Genomic DNA, 25460 nt, shown 5'->3' with positions numbered 1-25460 from the left:
CCTAGCTATTACTTTTCACTTAAATTCTTGTGAAGCTAGGCATAGTGGTGCATACCTATAATCTCATTGACTTGGGAGGCTGAGGCAGGAGGATCACAAGTTTGCAGTCCATCCTAGTCAACTTAGCCAAGATCCCATCTCCAAAATTCTTTTTAAAGGGTCGGGGATGTTGAAGCTCAGTGGTAGAGCACCACTGGGTTCAATACCCAGTACGTCAAAAAGAAAAACATTCTAGTCATTGGGTAAGTCTGTGTGGATACCTAGATGATAAAGCAAAAGCTAGAATCTTGTTTAAAACATGATCTCCTAATGTGCTAACATGTTTGCAACAACTTTTCCAGACAGAAGAGATCATTTACCAGCACTATTAGCAGCAAAATTCACTGTCCTTGCTAGCCTATGCTATGCCAGGGCTACCAGTTAGGTGTCTTCCTGGTATTCTGGGGTTCCAGGTTATCCTCACACAAGTTCATAGACATTTCTCTAATTTTCCTTTTCTTTTCTTCCCACTCTGCTTTTGATAATTATTCCCTGTCATTGGAAACCAGGGCCTCCTTACCAATGCTGCCAAAACCTCCAGGGCATTCTGATGCCTGTGCCAGAGGCCTCTTGGGACTTCTAAGAATGAACCTTAAGCTGCCAGAGCTTGGTGGTGTGTTCTAAAAGAAATGTTCTTGGAAAATTGCTTACTGTCCCACATCAGAAATCCTGTATATTTTACATCTCACAGACTCCTAAAAAGCCATCCCTTCAGCTTTGTTTAGTAACTGCCTTCTCCATATAGCCAGATAGGAATTTGTGGAGATGATAGGGTTAGGAACCAATATGTGAAGAATACATTCATTCCCCTTAGTGGTTTCATTTAGATGCCTGATTTAAAAAATTAAAAAAAAAAAAAAACCCTCTTTCTCTTTTGGGCCAAAAAACCCGCCAAACAAACAAACCTCATGTAAGATCATCTACCATTCCATGAGCCATGCTCAGAATTTTCTCAGTCCCATTTTAGCTTGAATCTATGATCCTGACTGCATTTACTTAAAGATAATACTGATCATCATCCATAGATTATAAGAATTTTTTAACCTAAAGTATCTAAAGCAGTTATTTTATGTTGTTCCACTCATGTGCTCCCACCTCACTCTGCAGCCTATAGATCTCAGAAGTCAGGCTATGACTTTGGGACAAAGCAAAGTCTCAGAAGTGTGGATCAATCAGCTTTTACCACTCTGTTGGAAATATCTGTGCATGGTCCAGTCTTTCATATATTTTACATGAATAGACTAACTGCACAAATTAGCATCCACTTTCAAGATTAAAAAGAAGTACATTATTTCAGAATAGTAAGAATATATCACCCTAAAAAAAGTGAATATGCTATGACAGAAACATTAATAGGACTTACTTGTACCATGTTTGCTTACTTCCAAAACCATATAATCTAACTTGATTACCACTGGTTTCATATATTCATATTTTTTTTAAGTCTGGATTGATCAGTTGAACCTCCCCCCTTTATAATGTTGGTGACCGAACCCAGGACCTTACATATGCTAGACATACACTCTACCATTGAGTTACACCCCAGCCCTTGGCCCCTTTTGAGGTGGGAGTCTCACTGTGTTGCCCAAGCTGGCCTCAAATTCCTGTCTCAAGTTATTCTCCTGCCTCAGCCTCCCAAGGAGCTGAGACTAAAGACTTGCGCCACTGCACCTCACTCAAAACTCTGAATTTCTTGCATATGAGTTTCTTTCTTAGAATGACTATGTACTAAGTTGTAGATTTATCCTGTTTTAGTATTAATTTGTAGTCATACCTTTATTTTTTACCTTGTCTCCACTAACTAGAAGTGTTTTTATTTTCAACACAGATGCAGAGTTTGCAGGGTGGTACAGAAGCCATAGCTCGATTGGATCAGTTAGAAGCTGATTATTATGATCTGCAGCTTCAGTTGTATGAAGTACAGTTTGAAATCTTAAAGTGCGAAGAGTTGTTATTGACAGCACAACTGGAAAGCATCAAAAGACTTATATCAGGTATGATGCACACCACAATAAGTACACAAAAGACTGAATACATATTGCACACATTCAGTCTATGAGGTACATTTCCAATTAGTTATCAGTTTACAGAGAAGCTCAAGAAATTTTAGCTTTGCCTGAGGTCACAGAGCTAATCAGTGGCACCAAATTTGTTCTGTCGAACTTTACAGCCCACGTGCTTTACCTTGACCCCTTGTTGCTGTTCTGTCACAGAAAAGAGAGATGAGGTGGTGTACTATGACACTTACGAAAGCATGGAGGCCATGCTAGAGAAGGAAGAAATGGCAGCATCTGTGCACGCACAGAGGGAGGAGCTGCAGAAACTGCAGCAGAAAGCACGCCAGCTGGAAGCAAGACGTGGACGCGTCTCAGCCAAGAAAGCCTACCTCAGAAATAAAAAGGTATTGAAATCTTGCTTTTATTCATTACTTAATCCTTGATTCATATCTAGTAATTCTAACATGATTTGTCACTAATATTTGTATATTTTAAAGCTAAGAATTACCACTCTCATGACTCAGTCCATTATTTTAAACACTTAACATTTCTTTGAAAATTACCCTCTTAGAATCGATTGAAACGGCCAGTGATGATGGGCTCTTTACCTGTTGCAGGTAACTCTGCCAAGTGGTGTGACTACAGGAGCCCATGGCTCTTCTTTTGTTTAAAGTGGCTAGTGATGGACTATAAGTCCTGGTTCTGACTTCAGTCTGAAGAAATTTTATAAATTTTTATTATTTTTAACTTGAATCTCATTTCAAAATCTTTGATCATTCTTGATATTTGAAGTAATTCCATTTGTGAAAATGTGTTTTCTTTTTATGTCTTAGAAAATGTTTTGCTCTCCAGTCTAGATTACTATCATGGGGTTGTTTCTAGGCACTTTGAATTTGGGTTTGGAATCTAGAACAAGCTTTAAGGCCTGGACCAATGGTACTAACTCTGTAGTACTGACTGCTCTGAGCTCAGATACACAGGCAAAAGTATGGCATGTTCTCTGAGAGCTACCTTCCTGCTCTGAACCAGATTTCAGGGTTTCCACTTCCTCATTTCACAGACTTGCAAAGACTTCTGCTTTTTGGAATAGATAGCTTGTACACATTCAAGAAACCCAGCCATACATCTTTCCACAGTAAGCCAGTAACCTTCTGTCACTTTGTCCACCCACAGAACAATTACCTCATGCCCTAAGGGGCTATATTTTTCTCTTAACTGACAGAAATCTGTGCCTTTCATATTTCCATAACAGTAACGGTCATTGAAATTCACTACTGTCTCAGCCCTGAGCCTGATGGTTATAGGCTTTATGATCTAGTCCATGCCAGTTAGGTCAACATTGCAGTGATTCTAGCACATTCTATGATGTTTCTGGAGGTTTTAGAGGAGAATGAAATGTAAATAAGGTCTTAGAAGAAAATCTTTTTAGGAATATCAAAAACACTGTTTTATAATATTAGTTTTAGCTATCTGATGCAGTAACTTGAAGACTTGGGAACTTATGAACCTGAAAAATTTTGAAAGCATTTTTAAAAAATGGTATATAATTTAGACTTAATTGTCTGATTCATTTTAAATCAACATTGTGCTATGCACATTGCTGCACTTGGAATACAAAGATGAGCAAGGCATAGCACATGCTCCTCCTAGTCTAGTAGAGAAGGCAAACCAGGTGACCAAGATGAGCACTGCAAGAAAGAAAGTAAAGGGAGTAAAGAAAGGCTTCTTGGAAGAAGTGAAATTTGCGGTAGGTTGGTGTAGGGGTATAATTCCAAGCAGAACAAAAGAGTGTTCAAAACAGTGACACTGAAGCATTAAGAGCATGGCTAGTCTGGGCACTGTACATGCTAAGTATGCTACAGGGACCCGGTTATGGGAAGTTTTGTGAACCACATTAATAGGCCTGGGCAGATTCTGAAGGTGTAATGCAAATGATTGAAAAGTGGTAAAGGGATAACATATACAGATTTGTTTCAGAAAGCTAAGACAACATGAAAATAAGTGAAGGGAGAACTAAAAGGTTCTGGTTGGAAATTGTCATTATCCTCACTTCAGTGAGGTTGGGATGAATATGAATTGAGGTAAGGAATGGAAAATCTGAGATATGTCCAGTTCTAACTCCAGAAGTTGAAAAATTTAGTGGTTTATAATGAAGGAGAGTGGAGGAACTGAAGGAGAGTGGAGGAACTATTCTGTTATCTCTCAGTCTTCTGATTGGGCATTCGGGTGGATAGAGGTGCCACCTACCATGATAGAGTACCAAGGGAAGAGCACACATGCTTTTCAGGTAATGAGCCAGGTTTCAGGTGGAGATGACCATGAAACCATTGGGCCTCTGGGTTCCACAAGAAGGTATTGAGTAGGTGATTTTTAGTAGTGATAGAGGTGGGGAGCTGTTGGGAAGGTGCAGAGGGAAGATGGTAGAACAGGGGAGATTGGTAGTTAAAAAAAAAAAAACAAAAAAAAAAACTTGAATGTACTTAATATTTTTATAATTCCAAAAGCAAAACTCAGCAAAATATTTTTGCCTGGGGGTGAGAAGACATTGTAAAGGGCATGGGTTGTGAAAAATTGAACAAGGAAGGCTGAATGTAGTATGAGAAGAGGCTCTTAGGAAAGAAGCCTGAGGAATATTTGAGAATATGTGCACAAGAAAGGGTCACAGAGGAAGAGAAGTCTGAATGGGAAGCAGCAGGAGAGTGTGAGGTTGCAGAAGTGAAGGTAATTCCTCAAAGCAGGGTGGTCAGCAGGATCAGGTGCCCTAGAGAGGCCAGAGGGAACAAAAAATGAAGAAGCTGTCATATTTAGTATTAGAGGCTGTTGGGGTCTTATGTTGAGAGTGTTTTGGGGGAGAGTTGGGTACAAGAGTTAGATCACAATGATCTGTAAGGGATAGCAGCAGAGGTTTAGAGTAGAGAGCAGGGGGCAGTTGTGGGAACTGACTGGCATACAGGGAAATAATGAAGAGGAGTCACCTTGGTGACCAGGACACACAAAACTGTATTCTTCTGGTGGCCTTCAACGTCTGAATCAGGGCTGGGAGTTAAACTCAATGGAAGTGTGCTTCCCTGCTATGTGCAAGACATTGGGTTCAGTCACCAGCACTGCACATGTGAAAAGAAACCAGAATCTGAATCAAATATATGATATTTAAAAAAAAAAAAAAAAAAAAAGATTTTTAAACTAGTCTGGACAAAATCATGGTCCTTAATTTGTCAGAGAAAGCTCAAGAATACAAACTAATGCCAACAGTTGTATATTCTTTTTTGCCCAGACCTGTTTTAAAGAATATAATAAGACTTAGAATCTTCTGGTCATAGATTTCATAACTGAAAGAAACCTTTGAGATCAAAGGATATCTCCTTCCCAACTTGCTCCATCCCTTCTCTTAAAAATGACAACATGGTGTCTAGAAAAGTTAATAGTTTAATAGAAGAGTCTTTTGTAAGGTCCTTGTTATTTAGCTCATTTTTCAACAGTCCAGATGAGAAATAATAGGTGGTTTAGTTGGTGCTTTGCTATGTAGGTATGTATTAAGATTAAAGTTTATCAAATAAACTTTGGTGTGATCTTTCCAAGTTTTCACTTGTATTAAAAGACATTTTATGTATTTATAGGAAATTTGTATTGCAAAACACAATGAAAAATTCCAACAGCGCTTTCAGAGTGAAGAGGAATATAGAACCCATCACATGGTACAATTAGTAAGTTTGGACTCTTGGAACTTGGAACAAAGGTTTATTTTTATGTGTAACAAGGTGGATAAAATCTATAGAGAATCATGTAACTAGATGTTAGCATTAATTCATATATTTATGAATATAAATATGCATGCAGTTTTTTTGGTTGTTCTGGGATTTTTGTTTGTTTGTTTTTGCAATAACAGGCATTGAATCCAGGGCCTCACACATGCTAGGCAAGCATTCAGTCACTGAATTATATCCACAACCCTTTTTAACTTATTTTGAGACAGGGTCTCACTAAGTTACTTTGGCATGCCTGGCACTTGTGGTCTTCAAACCTCCAGAGTAGCTGGGTCAACAAGCATGCTTTGCTAAATTAGCATTTTAGGGGCATACTTGAACCTCCCTTGCCACCACAGCTGTACATTTGTCAACAATTCTCAAAAACAACATTGATACTTCATTATTGCCCAAAGACCATTGTTTACCTTACTGTTTTTTTCTTGGTGTTGTGTGGTTTACTGACTATAAATTGATAGTTACATGAATCTGTTCTTACAATATCATACAAAATAGTTTCACTGCCCTGAAAATCCCTTTGTTCTACCTATTTCTCGCCTTCCCTCTTCACCGACCCCTGTAATCACTGATCTTTTTACTATCTCCATAGTTTTTCTTTTTCCATCTTGTGTAGCTAGAATAATACATGTAGCCTATTCAGATTGGCTTCTTTTACTTAGTAATATGGATTTAAGCTTTCTCTGTGTCTTTGTGGCTGGATGGCTCATTTATTTTTAGTGTTGAATACTACTCCATTTTATGAATATACCAGAGTTTGCTTATGTACTCATTTACTGAGAGACATATTGGTTGGTTCCAAGCCTTGGCAGTTATAAATAAATGTCCATGCAGAGGTTTTGATTTGATTTGATTTGATTTTTTAATTTATTTATTGGGGTGGGACTGGGGATTGAACCCAGAGGCTGCTTGGTATTTTGAGAAATAGGGTCTCTCTCTAAGTTGCTGAGGCTCTTGTTAAATTGGTAAGGCTGACTTCAACTTGGGATCCTTCTGCATGAGCCTCCCAAGTCACTGGGATTATAGGCATGCACTACTCTGCCTAACCACGTAAGCATTTCGTGTACATAAGATTCAGCTCGTTTGGGTAAATAATAAGGAGTTTGATTTCTGGGTAGTATGTAAGAGTGTATATAGTTATGTGAGAAAGTACCAAACCATCCTCTAAAGTGACTGGAGCAGTTAGCATTCCCCTCATCAGTAAATGAGAGTTCAGGTTGTTCATTCTCTTTCAAAATTCTGCTGTTGTCAGGGTTTTGAATTCTAATAGGTGTGTAGTGGTTTACAGTTCTCTAAATACCCTTGAGGTTGAACATCTTTTCATATGTCCATTTGCTATCTGCAGATACTCCTTTTTCTTTTTTTCCATATTGCATATCTTCTTTAGTGTAAGGTGTTTGGATGTTTTGCTCAGTTGTTAATTGGGTTTCTGCTTTTTTATTGTTGAGTTTTAAAGAATTCTTTGTACCTTTGAATAATAGTCCTTTATTCAGTGTGTCCAATACAAATATGTTTCTCCTTGTCAGTGGCTTGTATTCTCACTCTTTTAGACAGTGTCCTTCCCAGAGCAGGGATTAATTATTATTATTTTTTATTTTAGCAGAGTCCAGATTAGTACTTCTAGCTTTCATACTTGGTAAGTCATCTAAAAAGTCATCACCAAAGTGTAGGTCATTTTCTCTTATATAATCTTGTACGTTTTTTGGTTTTGCATTGTATTTTTAGGTCTGTGACTCACTTTTTTATTTAAAAATTTCTTTTCATACTTGTATATAGGGTAATAATGTCTGTATCAATCCACTGTCCTTCCCATCTCCACTCCCCCCACTCTGCTTACTCCCCTCTGTACATTCCAAAGTTCCTTCATTCTTTGTTACCCAACCCCCACTATGGATCAGAATCAGCTTATCGGAGAAAACATTCAGCCTTTGATTTTTGGGGGGATTGGTTTATTTCATGTAGCATGATATTCTCCAGTTCCATCCATTTACCTGCAAATGCTGTAATTTCTTTCCTTAAGGCTGATATTTCATTGTACATATATACCACATTTTCTTTATCCATTCATCTGTTGAAGGGCATCTAGGTTGGTTCCATAGTTTAGGTATTGTGAGTTGAGCTGCTGTAAACATCAGTGTGGCTGCATCACTGTAGTATGCTGATTTAAAATCCTTTGGGTATAAACCGATGAGTGGGATGGCTGGGTCAAATGGTGGTTTCATTCCAGGTTTTTCTGAGGAATCTCCGTACTGTTTTCCAAAGTGATTGCACCAATCTGCACTCCCACCAACAATGTGTGAGTGTACCTTTTCTCTCACATCCTTGCCAATACGTATTGCTTGTATTCTTTTTTTTTTTTAATTAAAATATTTTTTATTTCTACAGACACATTTTGATTCATTGTACACAAATGGGGTACAACTTTTCATTTCTATGGTTGTACACAATGTATATTGACACCATTCATGTAATCATACATATATATAGGGTAATACTGTCTGTTTCATTCTTCTGTTTTTCCATCCGCACCCCCTCCCACCCCTTTTTCCTCTACACCATCCAAAGTTCCTTCATTCTTCTCCCCCACCACCCCACATCATTATATATTGTCATGCATTTATCAGAGAAAACATTCGTCCTTTGGTTTTCGTCCTTTGGTTTTTTGGGCTTGGCCTATTTCACTTAGCATATTTTCCAACTTCATCCATTTACCAGCAAATGCCATAATTTTATTCTTCTTTATGGTTGAGTAATATTCCATTGTGTATATATACCACAGTTTCTTTATCCATATGTCAATTGAAGGACATCTAGGTTGGTTCCACAACTTAGCTATTGTGAATTGAGCTGCTGTGAGCATTGATGTGGCTGCATCACTGTAGTATACTGATTTTAAGTCCTTTGGGTATAGGCCGAGGAGTGGGGTAGCTGGGTCAAATGGTGGGTCCATTCCAAGCTTTCTGAAGAATCTCCATACTGCTTTCCAGAGTGGCTGTACCAATTTGCAACTCCACTAGCAATGTATGAGTGTGTGCCTTTTTCCCCACATCCATACCAACACTTATTATTGCTTGTGTTCTTGATATTAGCTATTCTCATTGGAGTTAGATGAAATCTTAGAGTGGTTTTAATTTGCATTTCTCTAATTACCAGGAATGATGAGCACTTTTTCATATATTTGTTGATCACCTGTTTATCTTATTCTGTGAAGTGTCTACCCATTTCCTTAGCCCATTTATTGATTGGGTTCTTTGTATTTTGGATGTAAAGTTTTTTAAGTTCTTTATAAACTTTGGAGATGAGTGCTCTGTCTGAAGTGTGTGTGGAAAACATTTTCTCCCACTCTGTAGGCTCTTTTCACATTGTTGATTGTTTTCTGTGCTGAGAAGAAACTTTTTAGTTTGAATCTATCCCATTTATTAATTCTTGCTTTTCTTGTGCTATGGGGGTCTCGTTAAGGTCAAGCCAACGTGATGGAGATTTGGGCCTACTTTTTTTCTATTTGGTGAAGGATCTCAGGTCTAATTCCTAGATCCTTGATCCATTTTGAGTTGAGTTTTGTACAGGGTGAGAGATAGGGGTTTAGTTTCATTTTACTGCATATGGATTTCCAGTTTTCCCAACACCATTTGTTGAAGAGGCTGTCTTTTCTCCATTATAAGTTTTTGGCACCCTTGTCTAGTATGAGGTTACTGTACTTATGTGGGTATGTCTCCGTGTCTTCTATCCTATCCTGTACCATTGATCTACCGGTTTTGATGCCAGTATCATGCCGTTTTTGTTACTACTGCCCTATAGTAGTGTTTAAGTCTGGTATAGTGATATCTCCTGCATCACTCTTCCTGCCCAGGATTGCTTTGGCTATTCTGGGTCTTTTGTTCTTCCAGATGAATTTCATGATTGCTTTTTTCTATTTCTATGAGAAATGTCATAGAGTTTTTAATTGAAATTGCGGTAAATCTGTATAGCGCCTTTGGAAGTATGGCTGTTTTAATACTATTCAAGAACATGGGAAATCTTTTTATCTTCTAAGGTCTTCGTCAGTTTCTTTCTTCAGTGTTTTGTAGTTTTCATTGTGGAGATCTTCTACCTCTTTGGTTAGATTGATTCCCAAGAAGTTTTTTTTTTTTTTTTTTTTTTTGAGGCTATTGTGAACGGAGTTGTTTCATCACTTATGTATAAAAATGCTTTAGATTTATGCATGTTGATTTTATATCCTGCTATTTTGCTGAATTAATTGATGAGGTCTGGAAGTTTTCTGGAGGAGTTTTTTGGGTCCTGTAAATAGAGAATTATGTCATCAGTGAATAGTGACAACTTAAGTTCCTCTTTTCTCATTTGTATCCCTTTAATTTCCTTAGCCTGTCTAATTCCTCTGGCTAGTATTTCAAGTATGATGTTCAATAGAAGTGGTGAACGAGGCCATCCCTGCCTTGTTCCCATTTTTAAAGGGAATGCTTTCAATTTTTCTCCATTAAGAATGATGTTGGCTGTGGACTTAGCATAAATAGCCTTTACAATGTTCAGGTATGTTCCTACTAACCCTATTTTTTCTGCTGTTTTCAGCATGAAGGGGTGTTGTATATTGTCAAATGCTTTTTCTGCATCAATTGAAATAACCATATGATTCTTATCCTTAAGTCTATTTACATGATGGATTACGTTTATTGATTTATGGATATTAAACCATCCTTGCATTCCAGGGATGAACCCCATTTGATTGAGATACACAATTTTCTTAATATGTTTTTGGATACGGTTTGCCACTATTTTGTTAAGGATCTTTGCATCTATATTCATCAAGGATATTGGTCTAAAATTTTCTTTCCTTGATGTGTCTTTGTCTGGTTTGGGTATGAGGGTGATATTAGCCTCATAGAATGAGTTTAGTAGGGTTCCCTCCTTTTCTGTTTCCTGGAATTCTTTGAGAAGTATTGGAATGAGTTCTTCTTTGAAGGTCCTGTAGAGCTCGGCTGAGAATCCATCTGGTCCTGGCTTTTCTTGGATGGTAGGTTTTTGATGGCTTCTTCTATTTCATTGCTTGATATTGATCTGTTTAAATCGTGTATGTCCTCCTGGTTCAGTTTGGGAGGAGCATATGTCTCTAGAAATTTGTCAATGTGTTCGGTATTTTCTATTTTGTTGGAGTACAGATTTTCGAAGTAGCTTCTCATTATGTTATGTATCTCAGTAGTGTCTGTCATGATATTTCCTTTTTCATCACAAATTTTAGTAATTTGAGTTTTCTCTCTCCTCTTTGATAGTGTGGCTAAGAGTTTGTCTATTGTTTACTTTTTCAAAGAACCAAGTTTTTGTTTTGTCAATTTTTTGAATTGTTCCTTTTGTTTCAATTTCATTGATTTCAGCTCTGACTTTAATTATTTCCTGTCTTCTACTACTTTTGCTGTTATTCTGTTCTTCTTTTTCTAGGGCTTTGAGCTGTAATGTTAGGTCATTTAATTGTTGACTTTTTATTCCTTTCTTCAATGCGCTCCATGCAATGAATTTTCCTCTTAGTACTGATTTCATAGTGTCCCAGAGATTTTGATATGTTGTATTATCGTTCTCAATTACCTCTAAGAATTTTTATCTCCTCCCTGATGTTTTCTGTTACCCATGTTTCATTTAATAGCATATTATTTAGTCTCCAGGTGTTGGAGTAATTTCTGTTTTTTATTTTGTCATTGATTTCTAATTTCATTCCATTACGATCTGATAGAACACAAGGCAGTATCTCTATTTTTTTGCATTTCCTAAGGGCTGCTTTGTGGCATAACATATGGTCTATTTTCGAGAAGGTTCAATGTGCTGCTGAGAAGAAAGTGAATCTGCTCGTTGATGGATGGAATATTCTATATATGTCTATTAAGTCTAGGCTATTGATTGTGTTATTGAGTTCTATGGTTTCTTTGTTTAGTTTTTGTTTGGAAGATCTATCCAGTGGTGACAGCGGTGTGTTAAAGTCACCCAGAATTATTGTGTTGTGGTCTATTTGATTCCGGGAATTGAGGAGGATTTGTTTGATGTACAGGGATGCACCATTCTTTGGGGCATAAATATTTACTATTGTTATGTCTTCCTGATTTATGGTTCCTTTAAGCAGTATGAAATGTCCTCCTTTATTCCTTCTGCCTAACTTTGGCTGAAACTCCACTTTATCTGAAATAAGGAGGAAACCCTCACTTTTTTACTGAGTCAATGTGTGTGGAAAGTATTTTCCCATCCTTTCACCTTTAGTCTGTGGATGTCGTTTCTATGAGGTAAGTCTCTTGGAAGGCAGCATATTGTTGGGTCTTTCTTTTTAATCCATTCTGCCAGTCTCTCTTTTGATTGATGATTTTAGGCCACCTACGTTCAGGGTTATTATTGAGATAGGATTTGTATTCCCAGTCATTTGGGCTTTTCTTTCTTTTTAACTTGGCTTGGTTTCACCTTTGAATGGATTTTTCTTTAAGGTAGTTCCTCCCTTTGCTGACCTCCATTGTTGTTTTTCATTTCCTCCTCATGGAATATTTTGTTAAGTCTAGGTTAATGTATTCTGTAGCGCAGGCTATTTGTAAATTCTTTTAAATTTAGTTTGTCATGGAAGGATTTTATTTCATCTTCAAATCTGAAGGTTAGTTTTGCTGGGTATAGGATTCTTGGTTGGCATCCATGTTCTTTCAGAGCTTGAAATATGTTGTTCCAGGCCCTTCTAGCTTTTAGAGTCTGGGTTGAGAAGTCGGCTGCTATCCGTATTGGTCTTCCCCTATATGTAATCTGATGCTTTTCTCTCGCGGCCTTTAAAATCCTATCTTTATTTTGAATGTTAGGCATTTTCATTATAGTGTGCTTTGGTATGGATCTGTTGTGATTTGTGCATTTGGTATTCTGTAAGCCTCTTGTATTTGATTTTCCATTTCATTTTTCATGCTTGGGAAATTTTCTGATATCATTTCATTGAATAGGTTGTACATTCCTTTGGTTTGTATCTCTGTGCCTTCCTCAATCCCAATAATTCTTAAATTTGGTCTTTTCGTGATGTCTCATAGTACTTGGAGAGACTGCTCATGATTTCTTACCATCTTCTCTGTTTGGGCAACTTTATTTTCAAGATTAAATAATTTGTCCTCATTGTCTGAGGTTCTGTCTTCCAAGTGGTCTAATCTGTTGGTGATGCTTTCCATTGAGTTTTTTATTTGGTTTATTGTTTCCTTCATTTCAAGGATTTCCATTTGTTTTTTTTGTTTGTTTTTGTTTTTGTTTTTTTGTTTTAGAATCTCTATCTCTTTGTTGAAATGATCTTTTGCTTCCTGTGGTTGCTCTTTCAATTGCTTATTGGTATTATCATTCATTACCTGAATTTGCTCTCTTATCTCATCCTTTGCTTCACGAATCATCTTAATCATGTATAATCTGAAGTCGTTTTCTGACATTTCTTCTATCAAACTGTCGGTGGATTTCATTCATATAGAATCCAGATTTGTTTGGATCATTTTCTTCCCTTGTTCTTTCATGTTGTTCATGTATCTTCCCCTCTAGCACTGCAGATCTGGGGTATTGCAGTTTCCCCCATAGGCTATAGTGTCCCTGTAAGTTTCCAAAATCTTTTCTTTAAGGGGGAGGTCAATATTAGCAGTGCCTGGTTCAGACACTATGCAATCCGAGACCAATTAGCCCCTATGAGGACATTAACAATATTGTCATAATAAACAGAATGAGTTCAGTTATTATCTTCAGAATAACAAACAGATTTGCAAGGTCTCAGTTTCTATTGGAGGACAAAGAGGATGTGGAGGGGTGTAGGATGTAGCTGTTAATGGGATAAGAAAATATATAGAAGTTCTAGTTAATACAAAGAGTGAGAGTGTAATCAAAAGAAGTTGGTTGTTAGCATGCAAAAAGGGAGAAAGAGACTCTGAGGGAACAGGTAAACAAAAGGAAAAGAGAGGAAGAAAAATAAAGAAATAAAAAATTAAAATTGTTCAATACGGAGAAAAAAGAAAATCTACACCATAACAGTCATATAGTATTCAAACCTCCCAGTCTTCAGTAGCCTGATGCATGAGAGGTACCTGACAATGATCTTCAAGCCTCCAGCAGGCGTCTCAGGATGTGATTTGCCCCACCTGAAGATCAGAGCTATGGCTTCCAGGATTATCCAAGATGGCTGCTCTGGCTTCCAGATGTGTTGGCAAATGGGGAGCTGCAGCTTGGAATGTGGGCGTGGTTGTCTGGAGGTCCTGGAGCTGGCGGGGGGGGGGGGGGGGGGCGGGGTGCAGTCGGTCTTTAGTCCTCGTGATAGGTCGCAGTTGATCTGGGGGTCCTGGTTGCAGGGAGCAGTCAGTAGATGTGAGGGCCCCAGAGGCAGGGAGTGATCCGTCGGGCTGAGGGATCCTGGAGACGGGGATCAGTCAGTCTGGCCAGGGTTCCTACGGGGCCTGACAGTTGTCTCAAAATGGCGGCAGCCACATGTAACCAAACCTGCAGGTACTGTGACAGTGAACTTCCAGGGAACAGCAGGCAGCTGGCACTCCACTGGCGATCTGCGGTCAGTTTACTGACTGCGGTTGGATGATCAGGAGGTGAACCTCGGGTGGTGGGTGATGGGTAGGTGAAAGGCAAGCCATGGACAGGCAAGAGGCAGGCAAATGGCGGATGATAGGCGCCTGACAGTGAGCAATCTGCACTCAAAAAGGCGTCAAGTGATCACAGTAGACAAATGGCGTAAAGAGCAGGGGGTCGATGAACAGCTAAAACTGCCTCCCCAAGAAACAGATACCCTCTGCTTGAAACTGGAGTTACGGAGCGACAAGGAATGCAGCCTCCCTCTAGTCCACCATCTTGGATCTCTCTTATTGCTTGTATTCTTGATAATTGCCATTGTGACTGCAGTGAGATGAAATCTTAGTTTTGATTTGCATTTTTCTAATTGCAAGAGATGATGAACAGTTCTTCATGTTTCTTGATCAATGTGTTTCTTCTGTGATATGTCTGTCCAGTTCCTTACCCATTTATTGATTGGTTTATTTAGGTTTGTTTTGTTTTTTTAGTGTTTAAGTTTTTTGAGTTCTTTATATATCTTGGAGATTAGTTCTTTATCTGAGGCGTGTGTGGTAAATATTTTTTCCCATTCTGTGGACTCTCTCTTTAAATTATTGAAGAAGCATTTTATTTTATTTATTTATTTTTGAAAATTTCATTTATTTATTTTTAGTTTTTTAAAATTTATTTTTATTGTAAACAAATGGGATACATGTTGTTTCTGTTTGTACATGGAGTAACAGCATACCATTTGCATATTCATAAATTTACATAGAGTAATGATGTTTGATTCATTCCATTATTTTTTTCCTCCCCCCCCCACTCCTCCCACCTCTCTTTTCCCTCTATACAGTCCCTCCTTCCTCCATTCTTGTCCCACTCCTACCCCCCATTAAGTGTCATCATCCGCTTATCACTGAGATCATTCCTCTTTTGGATTTTTGAGATTGGCTTATCTCACTTAACATGATATTCTCCAATTTCATCCATTTGCCTGCAAATGCCATAATTTTATTATTCTTTATAGCTGAGTAATATTCCATTGTATATATATACCACAGTTTCTTTATCCATTCATCAATTGAAGGGCATCTAGGTTGGTTCCATAGTCTGGCTATCGTGTATGTCCTCCTGGTTCAGTTTGGGAGGAGCATATGTCTTTAGAAATTTGTCAATGTGTTCGGTATTTTCTATTTTGTTGGAGTACAGATTTTCGAAGTAGCTTCTCATTATGTTCTGTATCTCAGTGGTGTCTGTTGTGATATTTCCTTTTGCATCATGTATTTTAGTAATTTGAGTCTTCTTTCTCCTTCTCTTTGTTAGTGTGGCTCAGGGTTTATCTATTGTGTTTACTTTCTCAAAGAACCAACTTTTTGTTATGTCAATTTTTTGAATAGTTTCTTTTGTTTCAATTTCATTGATTTCAGCTCTGATTTTAATTATTTCCTGTCTTCTACTACTTTTGCTGTTATTCTGTTCTTCTTTTTCTAGGGCTTTGAGCTGTAATGTTAGGTCATTTAATTGTTTACTTTTCATTGTTTTCTGGAATGCGCTCCATGCAATGAATTTTCCTCTTAGTACCGCCTTCATAGTGTCCCAGAGATTTTGATATGTAATATCCTCATTCTCATTGACCGCTAAGAATTTTTTAATCTCCTCCCTGATGTTTTTTGTTATCCATGTTTCATTCAATAGCATATTATTTAGCCTCCAAGTGTTGGAGTAATTTCCTTTTTTTACTTTGTCATTGATTTCTACTCTCAGTCCATTATGATCTGATAGAACACAAGGCAGTATCTCTATTTTTTTGCATTTCCTAAGGGCTGCTTTGTGGCATAACATATGGTCCATTTTCGAGAAGGTTCCATGTGCTGCTGAGAAGAAAGTGTATCTGCTCGTTGATGGATGGAATATTCTATATATGTCTATTAAGTCTAGGCTATTGATTGTGTTATTGAGTTCTATGGTTTCTTTGGTTGGATTTTGTTTGGAAGCTCTATCTAGTGGTGACTGAAGAAGCATTTTAGTTTGAATCCATTTTATTTATTTAAAGGTTTAATTTAATATTTGTTACATTATGGATTTCCAGTTTTCCCAGCACCATTTGTTGAATAGACTATCTTTTGTCCAATGTATGTTTTTGGTGCCTTTGTCTAATATGAGATAACCATATTCATGTGGGTTTGTCTCTGTGTCTTCTATTTTGTAACATTGGTCTATATGTCTATTTTGGTGCCAGTACCATGCTGTTTATGTTACTGTTGCTCTGTAGTATAGTCAATGGTCTGGCAGTGCGATGCCTTCTGCTTCACTGTTCTTACTAAGGATTGCCTTGGCTACTCTTGTTCTCTTATTTTTCTAAATGAATTTCATGATTGATTTTTCTGTTTGTATGAAGAATGTCATTGGGATTTTAATAGGAATTGCATTAAGTCTGTGTAACACTTTTGGTAGTATAGCCATTTTGACTATTAATTCTGCCTATCCAAGAGCATAGGAGGTTTTTCCATCTTCTAAGGTCTTCTTCAATTTCTTTCTTTAGTGTTAAAGTAGTTTCATTGTACAGGTCTTTCACCTTTTGTTAGAATTTTGTCCAAATATTTTTTTTTTTTTTGAGGCTATTGTGAATGGAGTGATTTTCTTAATTTCTCTTGCAGTGGATTCATCATGTATGTACAGTACCCATACATATGTATGGGTATCAATTTTATATCCTCCTGAATTCATTTATGAGTTCTAGAAGTTTTCTGGTGGAATATTTTGGATCTTCTAAATATAGAATCATGTCATCAGTAAATAGCTTGCGTTCTTCTTTTCCTATCTCCTTTTCCCTTTAATTTCTTTCATCTGTCTGATTGCTCTGGCTAGGGTTTCAAGGACAGTGTTGAATAAAACTGGTGAAAGAAGGCATCACTATCTTATTCCAGTTTTTAGGGGGAATGCTTTCAGTTTTTCTGCATTTAGAATGATGTTGGCCATGGACTTAGCATAGATAGCCTTTACAATGTTGAGGTATGTTCCTACTATCCCTAGTTTTTCTAGTGTTTTGAACATGAAGAGGTGCTGAATTTTGTCAAATGCTTTCTCTCTGTCTATTGAGATAATATATGATTCTTGTCTTTAAGTCTGTTGATGTGGTGTATTACATTTATTGATTTCCATATGTTGAACCCACCTTGCATTCCAGGGATGAACCCCACTTGATCATGGCGCACTATTTTTTTAATATGTGTATGTGATTTGCCAGAATTTTATTGAGAATTTTTGTATCTATGTTCCTCAAGGATATTGGTCTGAAGTTTTCTTTCCTTGATGTGTCTTTGCCTGGTTTTGGTATACAGATGGTACTAACCTCATAGAATGAGTTTGGAAGGATTCCCTCCTTTTCTGTTTCATGGAATAATTTGAGGAGTATTGGTATGTATTCTTTTTTGAAGGTCTTGGAGAACTTGGCTAAGAATCCATCTGGTCCTGGGCTTTTCTTGGTTGGTAGACTTTTGATGGTGTCTTCTATTTCATTGCTTGAAATTATGGATCATTGCTTTCACGTCTAGATTTTTGTTCTGTGCGTGAACTTAGGGCCTGGTGCTTACCAGGCAAGCATTCTACAACTAAGCTATATCCCCAACTCTTTTTATTTTGAGACAGGGTCTCACTAAGTTTCCCAGGCTGACCTCAGACTTGGAATCCTAAGACTACAGATGTGTGCCCACCATGTTGGGCTTCAAAATTAGTTTAAACCACCTTTATTAGACTCTCTTGGGTGGTAGAGTTTTAAAACTGTAGATGTTAACCTTAGTGTTTCAACACTATCTCCTAGAATTCTTTGCAAATTAAATATGTAAGACTAAAGAAGTTTATTTTAATATTTGATGTAGATTGTTTAAAAAAATGAATAGGAACATAAAGGTTAGTTGCTTATTACTGCTAATTTGTTTATTTGTTGATTGATTGAATGACTCTGAGGGTCAAACCCAGGGGCTCATGCTTAACTAGGCACATACTCTTCCACTGAGCTACATCCCCAACCCTATTTGTTGTTGTTGCTGCTGTAATAACTGTTAACTCAAATTAGGTACAAGAAGAAAATTGTGTTCAAGAAATAATTTTTTCCTTTAAAAAAAAATTACATTTTTTTGGGGGGGGGGGTACTGGGGATTGAACCCAGGGCCTTGTGTTTGCAAGGCAAGCACTCTACCAACTGAGCTATATCCCCAGCCCCCCAAAATTACTTTCTTGTTTTATGTAACTCTCTCATAACTTGTGGCTTTTACTTTATGAAAGCACATAAGCTGTAGGTCATGGAAACTGATCAGTAGCTTTATTTTTGCTTACATGACTTCTTTTTGTGTTGCTTTCTTCAGCTTCCTCTGCTCCAGTATGCGCCATGACCAGTCATTGTTGTCAGTTTCCTAAAAACGAAATATCAATATGAATGAAAACCTTTAATTATAAGCAGTTGTAATTAGTAGTTTGCAAAGCAGTTTCTCAAAATTCTCATTGTATATAAAGAAGAGATACATGATCTTTATAAAGATTGAAATATACAGAAAAATGTCAAAAATAAAACAATCGACTTCAGAAGTGATACTACTTTTAACAAGAGAACGAATTATTAGGATTTACATAGATTTCTTGACAAGATTCAAAGAAAGATTGTTACAGTAGAATTTTAAAAATTGTTTCAGCATTAGACACATACTGCGGAAGACTAAGAAATCATTTGCCTCATACTTTCTCCCAATTCCTTTTCTCCACCCCTCAATATGCCCTTCACAATGTAAAAATATTAGATAACTTTTAAATTCTTTGTTATATACTCATGATTCTCAGTTGTTTTAGATTCAGTTTTGTATCTAAGTTCAGTGCTTAGTTGGTTCTTACCAACTTTTTATGTCTAAGTTTATCTTTGTTCATCTTGGAGTTGTTAGATTTCATCTAAGGTGCTGTTTTGGAAACGGTCTGCCAAGTTCTTGCATGTTTTGGGATTGCCTGTTCATTTCCTTTAAGAATGCTTTTACTGGATCATGTGGTGATTTCCTCCCCCAACAATATTTGGAAACACTGCCACACTATGTCGTACTTTGAATGTTGTAATGAAGTGGTCTGAGGCCCTTTCCACCCCATAAGACATTTGATTTTTCTCTATCTAAATAATACCAATGATGTTCACATCATATTCTCAGGCTATCTTCTGTCTAATTAGGTTTCATCTTTTTGTTCTTCTTCCATTTTATTTTGTGTGATGCCTTCAAGCAGAGTGTGTTTTCAGACACATTGTTTTCATTGCAGTTTTCATGTTAATAGAATAACTGCTACCTTCCCACACCTAGTGTGAACTTATAAATCCATCCTTGCATCCCCATGTCATTTCCTTTCTTACTGTCTCTCATCTCTGAACGGGCAGAGAATCAGAGTCCAGGCTGTCCCCTGCTCAGAAGGCTACCTCTACTCCCCCTTTGTCAATTACGAGGCCCCTATCTCCCTGTGGGATTTATGGAAAGCCCGTACATCACAGGGTATCTTAGTTGATATTTGGAAATTGTTCCTTCCTTTACCCTATCTCACAGCCTGCTGTTTCCTTCATCAGGGAGGACTTATTGAACATGAAGATAATATTTTATCTTTTTCCTCCTCCTTCAGCTACATCCATCATACAATTTGTTCTTTAATAAGGATTCAGATATTTGGAGGAACATTCTCATCTTCTATGAACTGCCCATGTTCCCCAGTTTTATTACTGATGAAAGTTGATGGCTTTTCTGGGCTGATTTATTTTTTAGAGAATTCTGTTCTATATCAGAGGTCTGAAGATGACTGTCAATATTGATATTGTCAGAATTTTTTGTATGTGGCAGGTATATATCATAATATGTAGCTCAAGGTTAATATAATAACACCTTGTTTTATTTAAAGCCAGCATTTTCTTCTCAAATTACCACCATCCCCTCTCTTGGTTTCAAGGAAGCCCCAAGACTGCCTTTACTACCCTTAACCAGAAGGTTCCCTGTCCATACTCTCTGAGCATTCGATTTATAATGGTAGCCACTGAAATGACCTGAAGAATGATAATGTCATTCCCCTGAAAACATTTCCTATTTTTATTGATGTGGGTTTTTGTTTTGTTTTGATTTTGTTTTTTGTCTATTTATCTTATACCTCTCTTTCTTTGGGTACATGCTGATTTATTTCAGACCTTATTTTAGGTTTTATGTATCCTTATATTTAAATAAATAATATCAAATTACATTTTATTATGTAAGAATTATGTTACATAACACTTTATTAAAAATAATTAGCCTATTACATCTCCTTCAGTTTCCTCCATTCATTGTTACCCTTATTCTTTCCTTTCACATTTAAGGAATCAAAAGAAAGTAGGAAGACTGGGGTTGTGGCTCATTGGTTGAGCACTTGCCTGGCATGTGTGAGGCACTGGGTTCGATCCTCAGCACCACATAAAAATAAATAAATAAAAGAAAGATCTTATTATTATCTGGTGGGAATAAAGGAGTGAGATGATTGAATAAAACAATAGTGAAGGTTTGAATTTGAAAAGAACAGTTTTAGAAGAATAAAGTTGATTTTCTGTGTGAAAATATCTAATCAGGAAAACAAAGTCATAACCTATTTACCTATCATTTGCTTAACCAAAATATATTCCTTCAAATGAGATTATATTGTACAGGTTTTATATGATTAAGCAATATGAAAAAAATTTAAACTTTTTGTGTGAATAAGTACCATCTATAATGTATGATATTAAGGTAAGCAATTGATGGTTAACATGAAGCATATTTTTTTTTTAATAACTGCTGGTTATATGCATTGAAATACCATAAAATATCTAAAGGACCAAACAACTGGTTGCTGGTTTTATCTTTAAAGTGATAGGCTGTGGCTCCTTTTTCTAGTATGAAGTAACTGTATTTTTGTCAGTTTGTCTTTGTCTTCTATTCTGTTCCATTGGTTTTGTCTGTTACAGTGCCAGTACCATGCACTACAACAGATATTTTTTTGTTAATCTAGCTCTGTAATAATTTAAAGTCTGGGATAGTGATGCTTCCTGCTTAGCTTTTTTTGCTAAGGATTGCTTTGGCTATTCTGGGCCTCTTATTTTTTTCCAGATGAATTTCATGACTGCTTTTTCTATTTCTATGAAGAATTTTGGAATTGGAATTTTGATGGGAATTGCATGGAATCTGTATAGGGCTTTTGGTAGTATGGCCATTTGACAATATTAAGTCTGCCCATCCAGGAACATGGGAGGTAAAAATAAATATAGAAAGTCTTAGACTGTTTCTCCTCTGGAGACAGCTCACATACTCCCTTGAATTTGTGTTTATTGCTGTAATGCCTGAAGGGTGTACACTCTGGAGCTAGCCTTCGTTCTCCCTTGAATGTATATCTGCTTTCCTAAGTAAATCTGTGTCTCTGAAAATAAAGTCAATTATATTTGAATTAGCAGAATGTAGTAGAATATTTTATACGAAATTCAGTCCAAACTAGAAACAGGGCTCCATGTCATAGAACATTTTATTAAATGAGTCCTTTTAAGTCATATATTTTACATATTGGGAAAACTCTGTGTGTGTGTGTATTTTCTCTATTAATGGTAAAAATGAATAGGACACAACATAATGGAATTATGTAATTTTATTCATTCTTTTTTTTTTTTTTACCAGAAGAGAGAAAGAGTGCATGATGAAGAAGAAAAAAAAAGTGCCTGGGTTAGTCAGGAGAGACAGAGAACGCTGGATAGACTTCGAACATTTAAACAGGTAATGAAAGTATGACCCATTTATTGTTTTTCATTGCTTTTCAAACAAAGCTATACACACATCTATTGTAGGATTTCTTTCTTTTTTTAAAAAATATTTTTTAGATGTTGATGGACCTTTATTTTATTCATTCATTTATATGTGGTGCTGGGAATCGAACTCAATTGCCTCACACATGATAGGCAAGCGCTCTACCACTGAACCACAACCCCAGCCCCCACATCTGTTGTACGATTTCTGTTTACAGTATAACTATGGCAGTTCTCTTCCCCGCTCCCTTCCCACCAGCTGCTTTGATGTCATGGCCCCCTTTCTTCTGGTTATTTCCAGAATAAATATTCTTGTGACCTTTGGTACATAAAGAATGGTATAAGAGGAATGATCAGGGCCTCTGGAAAACCTGGATTCCTCTTGGTTGTATAAAAATAGCCAATTTACAACTGACTAACTGGCTCAAGTATCAGCTTGCTATTAGTTCCACATATATCAACCTCTGATGGTAATGTATGGAGATGACTTTTGCAAAATATGAATGTTGACCATTATATATGAGAATTTCTTGAGCAGGTTCCTTGCCAGGCTAAGTCATGACTCTGAACAGATATTATAAAATCTAAACCTTAAAGTGCTCTGAAGCCTTACTTCAGTTGCTCTCTACTGAAGGATCTACCTTATAGGTGAAGTGAACTTTTGATTAAGTTCTTTCTAAGTTTTACAGTGAAAAAATGAGGTGTAGTAAGGTCATCCTTTATAAGAGGATCAGACTTGCATTAAATATTGTCTTAACATGTGATATTAATGCTAGGTTTTCATGCATAAAAGATTTAAAATGAGACTCCTATATATCAGTAATGAAAAAGATTTTATTTCCTCCTTCATTCTAACATAAAATGTATATTGTTATCAGAGTTTTTATTATGCTACATAATATTCATTTTAAACACTCAAGTTTTTTCCATTAAATTAGTAATTCATTAAATATTTTTAAAAAATCATACAATAATTTTGGACAGTTGGCTCCTTAAGTAGGTAAGACAAGCTGGTGATAATGGTTGGAGAGGTATTAGGCATTGTTATTTTAGTATTCTGGGTTTTTTGCCCGAAAAGTCACAGAAGGGCCAAAAATATCTTCAGTTTAAGGACGTAAATAGGCATTTGTTTATGAATTATTTTAATGTAATACAACCAGTTATAATAACTTTGTTATTTTAGAGGTACCCTGGGCAAGTCATACTTAAATCAACCAGATTACGACTGGCTCACACAAGAAGAAAAAGTGCAACAAGTCCTGTGCCTCATGAGGATCCATGTGACTCTCTACCAGGAGTGTTGCAGGTAGAGAAAACTGAAGAGGTGGGAGAAGGAAGAGGCCAACTTGGGTCATCACAGACAACAGAACCCCAGCGCCTTGCACAACTTGAAGATAATTCATTAGCACAACTTGAAGCCACTTCATTACCTCTCAGTGGTGTTACCTCGAAACTGCCTCCCACTGCATCTCTCCCACTTTTCAGTACCAATGACCTCGAACCATGTTCTGTTACCACAGATCCACTCCCACCACCTCTCCCTCCCACACCCCCTCCTCTCCCACCTCCCCCTCCGCCACCTCCACCTCCCCCACCTCTGCCTGTTGCAAAGGACAACACTGCCAACTCAGAGACACTGGAGAAAGGTCTGCCTAGAAAGGAGGGGAATGAGAAGAGGATCCCGAAGTCTGCCAGTGCCCCCTCAGCACACCTTTTCGATAGCAGCCAGCTGGTTAGTGCCCGGAAGAAGCTCAGAAAGACTGCTGAAGGTTTGCAGAGGAGGAGAGGTAACTTAAAAGCCATTTTCATGACCATCTATTGTACAAAGTGAGGAATAATGAAAGAACTTTACATTTTATTTTACTTTGCATAGTTTAAAAGTTTCAAATAATCTTTGAACATTATTTCATAGTAAACAGATATTCAAGGTCACAGAGGAGAATCCTTACCCACAGCAACAAATATGTACTGATACACATAAATGTGTACCTTCTTGGGCTATTGAGTAATGTTTTAAAGGTATGTCTTCCGAAATGACATGACCTGTTTGGTTGGTGGCTCTTTCTGTGCTAGAGAAAATCTGATTTTCAACCTAGGAGATGAAATAAACTACTCATGGGCTAGGAATATAGCTCAGTGGTGGAGCATTTACCTAGCATGTACAAGGCCTTGTGTTTGGTCCCCAGCACCACAATAACAAACAGAACAAAACAGTATTCACATGAAGAAAGGGCGGGAGGACATTGGCAAAATCATGTACTATTTCATCACATTTTGGTATTGAGGTCCTCAGTATATTCTTTGTATAAGAAGCAAAGAAGTAGGGAATAGTATGTATGATTTTATCACATGTCCAATATGCCTCAATAAAATTATTTCTTTAAAAATAATAAGGAAAGTTTCCATGGGGCAAACATTATGTAAAGCCATTTGCATATTACATTTTAATCTGAGAGGCCTTTCTGTGAAATATTTCTTACTATAGTTGTTCTGTTTCATTTCCAAAGTGAGCTCACCCATGGATGAGGTGCTAGCATCCTTGAAGCGTGGTAGTTTTCACCTGAAAAAGGTTGAACAGCGAACTCTGCCTCCTTTTCCTGATGAAGATGATAGTAATAATATCTTGGCACAAATAAGGAAAGGGGTAAAATTGAAGAAGGTACAGAAGGAAGTTTTGAGAGAATCCTTCACACTTCTGCCCGATACAGACCCTCTAACACGGAGCATCCATGAAGCTCTACGAAGAATTAAAGAGGCATCCCCTGAGTCAGAGGATGAAGAGGAGGCTTTGCCTTGCACAGACTGGGAGAACTGACAAGTAAATGGCCTATTGTCTTTAATAGCATTCGGTAATACAGGTGCGGTCTGGTATTCCTTATAGAGATTGATGCTTATAGCATGTATCATAAATATGTAAATTTCTAGAAATCAAGGTAACAGAAAAGCACTTTTAAGGATTATTGCTGTGTATATGCTATGTTTTTTATATCTTGCTCACTAAAATTTTCTGTGAACAGCTATACCCCAAGTAAAGGGACAGTATTACTTCTGCCTTGAACAAAGGAGGCTTTTTCCAGCTGAAGTATTTCCATTATATCTTGAGTTTTGATGTCTTATTGCTGCCTACATAGTTTCCTAATATCAGTCTAGAAAAATTATTGCATTGCCTGATTATTTAACTTTCTAAACCTTTAAAACTACTCAGGCTTATCACATTTACTGAATTGTCTAGACTAATTTGCAGCTACTATACATACATACACACAAACAAAAAAAAAAAAAAAAAAACATGTCTTGAGTCCCCTCCACATAGTTTTGGGTTAAAATGTG

At 37.1% G+C, this 25460-nt stretch overlaps 1 protein-coding gene across 2 annotated transcripts in view; it reads left to right on the top strand.

The window, feature by feature from the left end:
* JMY (junction mediating and regulatory protein, p53 cofactor) overlaps positions 1-25460 on the top strand; it is a 99680-nt gene that overhangs the window by 67130 nt on the left and 7090 nt on the right. The window contains exons 5-10 of one of the 2 annotated variants that reach the window (XM_079143564.1): positions 1868-2033; positions 2253-2440; positions 5654-5740; positions 22006-22101; positions 23314-23917; positions 24638-24948. In XM_079143564.1, the coding sequence (XP_078999690.1) occupies positions 1868-2033; positions 2253-2440; positions 5654-5740; positions 22006-22101; positions 23314-23917; positions 24638-24945 (1449 nt within the window). In that variant the 3' untranslated portion in view covers positions 24946-24948. The remainder of the gene's footprint in view (positions 1-1867; positions 2034-2252; positions 2441-5653; positions 5741-22005; positions 22102-23313; positions 23918-24637; positions 24949-25460) is intronic. The other variant, XM_079143565.1, reaches the window with a different exon arrangement.

The sequence above is a fragment of the Sciurus vulgaris genome, assembly GCF_902686455.1.
Source record: "Sciurus vulgaris genome assembly, chromosome: 6".
In the NCBI taxonomy this organism is placed as follows: Eukaryota; Metazoa; Chordata; class Mammalia; order Rodentia; family Sciuridae; genus Sciurus; species Sciurus vulgaris.
Note: the sequence above shows the minus strand (reverse complement) of the source record. Positions and strands in the feature narration are given on the sequence as shown.